Source organism: Cebus imitator, unplaced genomic scaffold (genome assembly GCF_001604975.1).
Source record: "Cebus imitator isolate Cc_AM_T3 unplaced genomic scaffold, Cebus_imitator-1.0 Scaffold595, whole genome shotgun sequence".
NCBI lineage: Eukaryota > Metazoa > Chordata > Mammalia > Primates > Cebidae > Cebus > Cebus imitator.
The window spans coordinates 318,945-331,278 of NW_016107910.1; the positions used below are offsets into that span (position 1 = coordinate 318,945).

The following is a 12,334-nucleotide window of genomic DNA, read 5'->3' on the forward strand; positions in this document are numbered from 1 at the left end:
AAAACTATGACGATTGGTAAATGAGAATATCCTGATTACTTGAATATATTCTGACTGGTTAACTAGTTGACATTGTAGCTAACACCATGTATTATTCTGTAGTGCCATCAGTACAAAAGATACAGGATATTGGGAATCTGCCAAATTCTTGAAGATTTTGCTTTCTTGATTGTATAATAATTGGCTATAGCATTATGGAATGTTCTTTAAGTGAAATGGTATTAATCTATGGTTTTGTAAAATGAATATATAACTCATATTAATATGTTACTGAATGCTAACTTTTCACATAAGGAGATAATGTTCTTTTCTCTTTGGAGAAGACAGACCAATCAACCATCACCTTGATCAATTTGTGTCAGAAAATGATATGTACTTTGATTTGTAATCTTTAAACTACTGTGTGTGTGTGTGTGTGTGTGTGTCTTACATGCCCAGAGTGAAAAGTGCATAAATACTTTTATTATTTATTTTCCTTGATTGGAGTTCAACAAATATTTAAGATACCACATCAGATAATGGACTGAGGGAAGGGTATACAAAATAAATGATATATTTACTTTCAGAAAGAAGCCTACGTTTAGGGAAGAGAAGTAGCTATAATACAGTAAAAAATGAGATAGATGTCATTTGAGAGGCATAGAGTTCTGTTTTTTAGTTTATATTCTTTAATGAACTGCAACCTATAATTTCAAAAGATAATAAAATTATGTGTTTCATATGGTTTCATGGGACTGTGAAGGTGGTTTTTTAGCCAATTCAACTTTTACTACAGCCTGTAGTGCATTAACAATAAAGGAGTTTTTTTTTAATGCTGGAGGGAGGTTTAGTAGAAAAGTAAATATAATTAAAATATAATTTAAGCATTATAGAATTGTAATTATAAATAATAATATTTTAACACTGCATTCTTTTGTAGGTCTTTGATGATGGTAGATATGTTTACCTTGTTACGGATTTAATGAAAGGAGGAGAGTTACTTGATCGTATTCTCAAACAAAAATGTTTCTCAGAACGGGAGGCTAGTGATATACTGTATGTAATAAGTAAGACAGTTGACTATCTTCATTGTCAAGGAGTAAGTTGTAATTAAATTTTTTCTTTCTATTCTGGGACCTATATCTTCATAAAAATATAGGAGATGATGTACCTAAGATAAATTGCTTTTATTCATATATATTTTAATAGAGAATATCCTAATAGAACTCACAAATGTAGTGAAAATTATGGATTTAGGAAATGATTATTTTCTGTCTGCCCGTTGGGCCTGATTTAATAGCATATTCATTTTAAAAGTGGTTTGAATTATATAAATGTACCTAACTTTGACTTTGAAATTATGAAACTTGTTTAGACTTAAAAGTTAAGCATAAAAGGATTAACCAAAGACATATGATGACTATTATTCAAGTTACCTAATATATAAAGTTCAAGTTATCTAACATATATATTGAACCTTGCCAGCTCCTCCCCTAAATACAGTACGAAATGTGTATTCTAAACATTTGAAATATTACTATATTAAATTTTGTGGTTAAGGGAAAGACTTATTATTTTGCTTCCTGTCCTTTCATAAAGAAGACAAATGAACTGAGTTACAGAAAAGGCAGCTTTTAGTATATATAGCTACATAAAGAAACAAAATAGCAAGTAATTCAAAAATTTAAATTTGAATCAATTGTAATATTGGATATATACCAACTTAATAAGCAAATTAAAAATGACAATTTAGAATTGACACAATAAAAACTCTACATGAGCCCCTCTTATAATAAATAAAAAATAAACTAGTACTCAGTTATGTGTGTGGTTTAATAAAGTGGATTGTCAGTACTTTGAAATATATAATGCTAAAGCAGTATCTTTTTAATAATTTAATTCTTTGATTGTCTTTACCAACACCCAATACTCTATAAAGTAAAGCATGACAAAAATTTTTGAGAAAAGAATCATAGGCATCTCTTCTTTATTATTTATAAACCTTCACATCAATTAACTAAATTAATAAGACACATATTGAGAATTTCTACATGCCAGGCATTGTAAAAGGTGGTGTAGATTCAAACATGAGTGAGACCTGATTCCCGTCCTTAAAGAGCTTTAGCATAGTCAACTCTGACTAAAAGTGAGGGTAACTTACATGAAGTAGATAGTACTAGCAGGCAACATATCACTTGGGGGAACTTTAGCATTTTTTCCAGTTATGTATTTTATTTGGTTCTTCTTTATTGTTTCTGTTTTTCTGCTAGACTTCCCTTTTTTTTTCCTGAGAATTTAATGCATTTAAAGCATGTTCTGTTTTACTTTATTGAGGATCATTATGATAGTCACTTTAAAATCCTTATCTGTTAGTTTTAGTTTGGTTCATCTTGGAATCAGAATTTATTGATTTTCTTAAGACTGTGTTCCATTTTCTTGGTTCTTTGTATATCAAATAATGCTGAATTACGTCCTAAGCATTATGATAATCAGTTATAGAGATTTTTGTATTCCATTATTTTTCTCCAATGGTTATTATTGTTTCATTTGTTTTAAGTGGTCAATTTTCTTGGCTGGGCTTGAACTGAAAACTAGTTTTGGGGGCAGCAGCTCTGGTTTTTGTTCATATTATTTGACTTTATACAAACTGTTTTGATCCTGTTCCACATATTTTGATTCAAGGGTCAGTTCCGGCTCTTTCCTTTATAATATTCCTCTACTCAGCATTCAGTTTTCCAGCATCTCCTATCTAGTCCTCTAAGCCAGAAGGACTGGGTTTTTCCACATGTCTTTACCACCACTGTGTGCCATAGGCACTGTACTTAACCCCAGGCTAAAAGCCACAGATATGGAAACCTCCTTGTATAGTGTCCTGTGTTTCCTCCTTTAACAAAGTATATACTCCTTATCAGAGTATATCTGCTTCTGTTCATTCTCCAGCACCTTCATATAGTTGATTTTTGTATTATATCCAGGTTTTATGTTTGTTTACTATAAGAAGGTGGGTGTTGAGTAGGGCCTTAGTCCATTATGGACTCAGTCCAAACTTAGTTTAGTTTGTAAGTCAGGAGCTGTTCTTATATGTCATGTGTAATGCTAAGTGATATAAATTATTGCATATCCAAAATTGGATCTGAGAATTGAGCCTAGATATATTGAGATTAGAAAAGGTTAACAAAAAACTGGTGGCTTGAATAGAAACTGGAGCATCTATCTGACAGAGATACTTTCTTATGTATATTTTAGGCTCTTAAGCTTAAGCAAAATTTCATTTTTAAAATTTTGTAATTTGGAAAGTTTCTTTTTCTGGAAATATAATGAAATGTTTTATTTCTCAGATATTTAGTTTACTATATAGATATAATGCTTTTTTCCTTTATATTCAAGGTTGTTCATCGTGATCTTAAACCTAGTAATATTTTATATATGGATGAATCAGCCAGTGCAGATTCAATCAGGATATGTGATTTTGGGTTTGCAAAACAACTTCGAGGAGAAAATGGACTTCTCTTAACTCCATGCTACACTGCAAACTTTGTTGCACCTGAGGTATTCCTTAAAAACTTCAGCATTTGCCTTTCATTCTTTTCCTTTAGTTGAATCTATATGATACCATGTGTATGTTATGGTAGACAGATAAAAGCTATTATCTTGTCCTTTTTCAGTTATAAAGTTCTTTAAATCAGTGAATTCTCATAGCCCCTAATATAAATATTCACACTGGTAACTAGCATCTAAAGCCAACCAGAATGTAATAATCAGGCTATTCTATTCTGTTGGGTTATATACTAATTTCAGAATCATACCATTTTAGAGTTGGGAGGTATGGTAAAGATATTTACCATATTATGTATTCTAAGTGAGGAAACTGTGGCTCGAGGTACTTCAATGATTTATTCAAGACCCAGCATTCACTTAATAACAAAGATAGGATAGATTCATCCGGTATGTTAAATTGTACTGAATATTAGGTAATTTATATCGATGAGCATTATAAATAACATATAATGTCAGTGCCATCCTCGATTGTCTTTAGGAACTTATAACTCCCAGAGAAAATAGGCTTACAGGGGTTTTTGTAAGCCATAGGGATTTTTCTTGGAAAATAATATTTATACCTAAATCATAGGGTTAAGTGTCAAGAAAGGTGATGCTCTTAGGGAGAAGAGTCAGGAAAGGGGAGGCTCTGGTACAGATTTCACATTTGGGAAACTGTAACTTTCATTCTAACCATGGGGATGGGAGCTTTGACAGTGGCAATTTCCATAGCAGTGAAAGTGAAATTGGTGAAAAATGAATCAAGAGATGGCATTGACCATGTAAGTTCTTTATGGGCTTTCTTTGTTAAGTCAGTAACTGTTCTTATATGTTATGGATAATGCTAACTGACATGTTATTGCATATTCAACAAAAATCAAAATACCTGAAACTCCTCAGATTTGAAAAACCTATGTCAAATCAAAGGAGAAGCAGAGTAAAATAATTTGAGAAGAATTCCTATCTTCTATATATTTTATGATTTTACTCATATCAAATGTTAGCTTTTTCAGGGAAATATTGCACATCATATATATTAATAATAAATCATTTGTACTTTAATATAAATCAATCTATATTTTAAAGCAGCTACTATAAAAATAACTTTCCTAATAATGAAAATAGAAATATAGAAAATACTATACTGATATTGAAGAACAGGCAGAACTTCTGTTTTATAGGCTTTATATGATAAGATATTTGCCTAAAAAGAAATTATGTATATATCCAGATAATGTTATTTAATCTGTATTTTAATAAAATTCATAGAATAATATACAAGTTTTTATCTGTTACAAGAAATTGTACTGCCCTAAGATGTATGAGATAATAGCCTGGACATAAAAAAAATACTAGCCTTTTTTAGGATATTGCAGTAGGTGTTTCTTTGGTTTTGTTTTGTTTTGTTTTGAGAAACAAGTATTTTTATTTTTAAATTATCAAGTGCATTCACAAGACAGAAGAAAGTATCTTGTACAAGAGTGACTCAAGCTGGCTGGGCCCAGCTGTACCTGACATACAACTTACGCATCCAGAGCAATGAAAACTCAGTACCATCAGAACAGACTTTTGGGCTGACGGCTGCAGGCTTCAGCAGTTATCAATGCCACTTCAGTAGTTTTATAGGATAAGAGGACAGAATATTTGAGATAGTGCTCTTCTGTTATGTATAGCATATATAATCATCATAGAGATCATCATAAATATTGTAATAGATTTGTGCAGTAGACAAAAGAGCAGAGTATAAAATCAGCATTTTAATAGTCAAATTTTTAATATTGACTTAATCTTGTAGACCTAAACTGCTTAGTATTATGGAAACTTCTCACTGGAAAAAAGTTAGAACTGAATATGTCCCACATGAACTTCTCAAAAACAGACATTAAAGTGAAAAATATATAACATGTCTGTGTTTAGGTTAATGGTTAGGTAAACAGTTTTAAATTAATGGTTAGGTAAGCAATCCCAGAAAGTAGAATACAGCCCATTGATGTTTTTTTTCCCAAACAGCTGTACACTGTAGTAAGACACTTTTACTATTGTAATAGTGAAGGTTTTCAGGTGGGCATGTGGAGACCACTTCTCTGTAACTAGTGCTTAAACTGTCTTTGACTAATATTTGTATTTTCAAAATACTTGGAAAGTTTTATTTTTGAGTGATAAAGCCTATTCTAGAAATCAATAATTTATTTGTAAATTGTCATTAATGAACCAGAGAGTACTTTTAGGGAGGTTTGTTTCTAAAATTTCAAAAAGTATTAGTAAAATATAAAAATGCATTCTTTTTTAAACTAGAATTGGAAAGATTCAAGTATTGGTGCAGGCCTTTCAGTAAAAAATGGCATTTTGTGGAGTATACATTCACTATTTCACAGTGCATAAAGAGTTCTTTTTTGCTAAGAACTACACTGATTATTGCAATTTTAGCTTAACAATAAGGAAAGAATATTCTTTTAGTTTTTAAAGTATGCATCAGTTTGATCAACCTCTTAGCATTTATTAGGTAGATGTGCTTTTCTATTATACCTATGCTGCAAAAGTGAATATATCTCTAAAATATTTTATTCTTTGTTAATGGCAATTCCACTCTGTTGTATTTTTCAACTAATATTATAAGCCTATTGAGGTTAAAGAATGTTCCTGAATTAATGGAGCTTACAAAAAAGTTGAGGGATATTGTGTCTGCAGCTTTTTATAAACTAATTTTGAAGTTAACTCTGCTCTGCTCTTTCTCTGGGCTGTCATATGGTTTGCCCCAAATGTTAACTGATTTGAGCAACAGGAATGAGGAGCTCTGTGTATGTTACTTTCTGCTGATTTGGGAAGCCAAATGAGACAGAGAGTTACGGCATTGATTATTTTAATTGTGACTTCTATCTTTGTATTTGATGCAAGTAAAAAGGTGTGAAACACACCCTCTGTACTTTCATTCATTCTACCATTCTGCATTGTTTCTTTTACGATTATATGCTCACTTTTATAAGGGCATTAAGACTAACTCTAGGAAAAAAAAAAGTGGACTGTTTCTTCTTTATCTAAAACAGGCTTTTCATGTGTGGCCCTAATTAAGCAATGTGACGACACCTGCGTAAGTGTATCCTCATAACTAGGAAGGTTGTAGGCGTATATGTACCTATAGCTGACTTGCTGATTAACTCTCACCTGTCCAACTCATTTCTAAGCAATGGCCCTCAACCTTAGCTATACATTGAATCATTTGGGAAGCTTTAAAAAGCTTCATAAGGGAATCAGGGAAAATATGATGATACCTGGAACTGTAAGATGTGATGAGAAAAATAAAGAGATAAGGGAATAAAATCAGTAGAAGAGTATGCCAACTTAATGTTTACAATGATGTGAGTGGTTTAGCTATATGTTGTTATTTGTTAAGTATTTTATAGTTCCCTACTTGTATTATTTCCTTAAAACAATTATGTATTTTGATATGCTCTTTACTCTCTTAGTTTTGTACATATGTGTATTTTTATAAATACACTAAGACTAGGAAAAAAACACATTTCAAATTTTAAGTTAGTTACATACTCATTATTCATGTTTGGCAGTTGTCAAAGCCAAACACTAATATTTTTAGCCTTTTATAGATGAGAAGTTCATGCTTGTGGTTATGTAATACCCTGCCTTAATGCATTAATAACGTTTCTATTTTATTCCTATGCCTAGGGGCTTTAGCAGTGGGCTTGTTTTTCTGAATTAAAAGAAAATGGCCTTGTTTCATCTCTTTATTTTTCTAATGAACTCTATTAACTTTGTAGCTAAATCTCACATGAATATGTAACAAACATTTTTGATTTGTATTAACACTGACCCCAAAAACCAGCTTCCTAAATTGTTGTGTGAAAAATTAATGAAGCATTCAGCATATATTAAATGTGTACTTGTGGTCTAGAAGTATACTGCTCTTTTCAAGGCATTGGCCTTGTATGGTAAAATATAAATTCATTCCGCTTTTGTGAGATCATATATTATCTTGCCATATCTTATATAGTAAAGAGGCAGTTATAGATATTAAAAGCAGGCTCTACTAATATTTCCTGTTCTACTACTTATTAGTTTTGTAATGTGGGGTAAGTTACTTAATATTCATTTTAGTTTCCTCATCTTCAAAATTGGAATATTATTTACCTTATAGAATCAGTGACATAATTAAAAGCCTCAGTACTGTGTATAGTATACATTAAAATCTCTGTGCATACTAATCTTAAGTTTAGATTTCTCTATATTTGGTTTCCTAAGAGGAGGAGAGAAAGCTCATTGAGGTGTTAGGGATTATGTCTTTACTACAAGTGCATGAAATGTTTGAAGTTTTTATATTATGAACTTTTATGAGATTATTAGAAGTAAAACAAATTATTTGGGAGAAAATTTGGTTTATATCTAGTAACACCATATAATGAATATTTCTTTCTTAGGTTCTTATGCAACAGGGATATGATGCTGCTTGTGATATTTGGAGTTTAGGAGTCCTTTTTTACACAATGTTGGCTGGGTAAGAAACTTATATATTCAAAAGCATTAGTGTTGTTCTTTGAATTTCATCTGTATATCTTCATCTAGAAATGGAATAGATAAAAATGTCTTTAAGAAAAATGCCATTTACATTTCAAAATATTAATGCTGTTACTTATAAAATTAAAAAAAACATAAAGCAAGGTGTATAATGAAGCACAGTTAAGATATAATAATTTTAAAAGGCAGTTGTCAACCAGAACTAAAACTTTTAGAAATAAATTGCATTTCTCTTTTGACCTTGAAACTATTTAATCATAAAATAATTGCATGTTCACCAACAACTTGCCCACTGAACTTGTTGACATTGAGTTGATTTTTTAAAAATTTATTTATTATACTTTAAGTTCTGGGGTACATGTGTGGATCCTGAAGGTTTGTTAGATAGGTATACATGTGCCAAGGTGGTGGTTTGCTGCATGGCATGTGTATACCCATGTAACATAACTATTTTGGCACTAGAGATTTAGTAAGATTGTGCAAATCTAAATAGTAACAATACTAAACTGCAGAAACACACACAGCTACCGTCCTTTGAAAGGATAAAGAAAAGCTCAAAACAAATGTAAAACAATTGGACTATGTTAATGTTGATACTTTACAAATAATAAAAGTACTATTTTACTCTTAATATTGAGTAGTACTTTTATTTAGAAGTGAACACTTATGGCTGTAGAAATTGTTCTAAGAGAGTTGTGATAGAGAAAATGGCGAAGTTTAGAAAGTAATTATAGTGTACTTAGACATACTATTTTAAAGAGTACATTTAGTATAACTTAAATATGCTTGATATACCAAGAGCTCTGTAAATGTGTGATAAAAATGTTGACTCTAAATTGTTTAATGGCTTGATGATAATTACATATGTCAGTGTATTTCATATACTTTTAGATATTACAAATTTATGCAAAATATTATAGAGCACAGTAAAGACTGAAGTTAAGGTAGCTAAAGTTTGCATATTAAATGCAATTAATCTGTATGATTGATCTACCTAATAAATGTAATGACTATGGAGTTTTATGTTGATATAAATATTTAACCAAGTTTCATAAATATTAATAAATGTATTGATAACCATTTCCACTGATACTAATGATGAAATGTTAATGAATAAATCAAAACAAGGCAATAAATGCATTATGAATATATGAAATTAACATTTTCTTCATATTAGGTGTATTTGTTTGCTAACCTATACCTGGAATAATAGAAAACATGTATTTTTTAGTGTTATCTAGTTTTAAGACTGAAGCTTTGTATGAAAAGACACCTTTATTTTATTTTACATTGATTAGCTGATCAAAGATGAAAAACTATTGATGTAGGCAAGATTCTCTGTTTTATTAAAGAATTTATTAGGGTTAAATATATGCTTTGAAATATAAAATTTGACATTAACAGCGAAAGCAAATGCAAGATGATAGTCTTACTCGCTGAAGTCAATATTTGCATGTAGTAAATATTTGTATCTCTTTCATTATTGGATATGTTAGCCTGTAGTGTCTATTAAAATCTATTTTATTAATAGCTACACTCCATTTGCTAATGGCCCCAATGATACTCCTGAAGAGATATTGCTGCGTATAGGCAATGGAAAGTTCTCTTTGAGTGGTGGAAACTGGGACAATATTTCAGACGGAGCAAAGGTATAAATTATAATATGTTTTGTTTTGTTGCATTCATATTAAATTGCTAAAATCCTTAAGTTATAGCTTAGTGTTTATTTGCAGAGTATCTAATGGTGTCATATGTAATCTATGAGTGAATTGAACAAGGTACAAAAGATAACTTTTGATTTTGTTATGTTTCTGGGCCACCCTTCTTTCTGATCAATTTATGTATGTGCAGGGAATAGTTTCTGTATTAACCAAAACCAAAAATTTAAATTTGGGGAACAGTATATATTTAAAGCCAATTAAAGTTTATTTCTAGATTTACCATATATGTCCATCTCATTTTCTTTTAGCACATAAATTGACTTGATTATGTAGGCAATTTTTCTAATGCTAACTTATTCTTAGAGAATGAATGTACTATGTATCTGTAGCACCTGGATATTCATTACTGATGGCTTAGAATGGTCTAACAGAAATATGATGCAATGCAAATACATATTTTAAAATTTCTAGTAGCCACATTAAAATGTTTTTAAGTAAAATTAAATTTAATATATGTCATTTAATCTGATATACCAAAATATTACTTCAACAACTAATCAATATAAAATATTAGATATTCTATATTTTTTCATATTGAGTCTTCAAAATGTAGGGTGTATTTTATACTTATAGACATGTGAATATGAACTTAATAGCCACATGTGTCTAGTAGCTGCCATATTAGTGATGTTTCAGCATAATTGGCCTTATTTATTTTGGGAAAGAAATAGTTGATCCAGGCTTGAAAACTCATTTCTTACATTTAAGATTTTTAAATTTTAAGTTTTAAAATGAAAACTCAACACTTGTCACCATGTGGCTTATAGATCCCTAAAGTTTTTACGCTACCATTTGAAATAGAACATATTTTATGACAAAAGTAATTGCTTATAGTTAATATATGCTAATTATGTCAAGAGTACTAGCCAATTTGTACCAGTTTGTAGAATACATTGCAAAGTAAGTCCAGCATCCTGATCATTGTCAGAATAACTAAACCAGGTATTTGTCATTAACTTTTAAACATTAGAAAAATAGACAAGGGATTGTGTTGGGATATTAACCTTAGTACGAATATGCTTTGTGGTGTAGTAGAAGGAACATTATGCTAGATGATACAGGAAATGCAAAAATAAATATGACATTTAAGGCTCCCTAAGTGTGAAGAACAAAAATGTACCCACGTGAATATATGACTAGGCAGAATGTGATAAGTGCTCTAATAAAGTACATACAAAATAGTAATGGGAGCACAGTAGAGGAAAAGTAGAAGAAACAACAGGTGCTGGTGAGGCTGTGGAGAAATAGGAATGCTTTTAAACTGTTGAAGGGAATGTAAACTAGTTAAAACATTGTAAAAAACAGTGTGGTGATTCCTCAAGGATCTAGAACCAGAAATACCAAGTCTCCAACTGATTGGGGTACCAGAAAGAGATGGGGAGAATGAACCGAGATGAGGAGAATGAACCGAGTTGGAAAACACACTTTAGGATGTTATCCAGTAGAATTTGTCCATCCTAGCAAGAAACACCAACATTCAAATTTAGGAGATACAGAGAACCCAAGTAATATACTCCACTGGAAGATCAACCACAAGCCACATACCATCTGATTCTCTGAGGTTGAAATGAAAGATAAAATGTTAAGGGTACCCAGAGAGACAAGGCCAGGTCACCTACAGAAGAAAACTCATCAGACTAACAGAAGACCTCTCCATGGAAACCCTACAAGCCAAAAGAGCTTGAGCCCTAATATTTAACATTCTTTAAAAAAAAGAATTTCCAACCCAGAATTTCACAAGCAAACAAGAAATAAGGTCTCTTTCAAATGAGTAAAATAATTCATCACCACCAGGCCTTCCTTGCAAGAGCCCCTGAAGGAAGCACTAAATATGGAAAGGAAAAACCGGTACCAGCCACTACAAAAACACATTTAAATACAAAGAGCAGTTGCACTATGAATCAACCACATAAACAATATGCCAGATAACCAACTAGCATCATAATGACAAGATCAAATTTACACATAACAATATTAAACTTAAATGTAAATAGAATAAATTCCTCAACTAAATGACACAGAATGGGAAGCTGGATAGTCGAGACCCATTGGCCTGCAGGCTTTAAAAGACCCATCTCATCTGCAAAGACACACATAGACTCAAAAGGATGGAGGAAAACAGAAAACAGAAAAAAATCAGGGGTTGCAATCCTCGTTTCTGACAAATACATGTAACAAAACAAAACCGAAAACCAAAAACAAAGATAAAAGGCAAAGAAGGGCATTACAAAATTGATAAGGATTTAATTCAACAAGGAGAGCTAACTATCCTACGTATATATGCACCCAATACAGAAGCATCCAGAGTCATAAAGCAAGTTATTAGAGACCTTCAAAAAGACTTAGACTCCCACACAATAATAGTGGGAGACTTTAATACCCCTGTGATATATTACACAAATTATCAAGGCAGTTAACAGAAATATTTAGGACTTGAACTCAGCCCTGTATCAAGTAGACCTGATAGGTATCTTTGGAACTCTTCTCCAAAAAACAACAGAATATGCATTCTTTTTATTGCCGCTTGGCCTTTACTTTAAAATTGATCACACAGTTGGAAGTAAGCACTC

The 12,334-nt window shown here is 31.2% G+C and overlaps 1 protein-coding gene across 1 annotated transcript in view; it reads left to right on the forward strand.

Moving 5' to 3' along the window:
* Positions 1-12,334, forward strand: part of RPS6KA6 (ribosomal protein S6 kinase A6) — a 129,834-nt gene that overhangs the window by 86,250 nt on the left and 31,250 nt on the right. Inside the window, 4 exon segments of the mRNA XM_017516582.2 lie at positions 904-1,078; positions 3,367-3,528; positions 7,947-8,023; positions 9,575-9,692. Coding sequence (XP_017372071.1) covers positions 904-1,078; positions 3,367-3,528; positions 7,947-8,023; positions 9,575-9,692 — 532 coding nt within the window.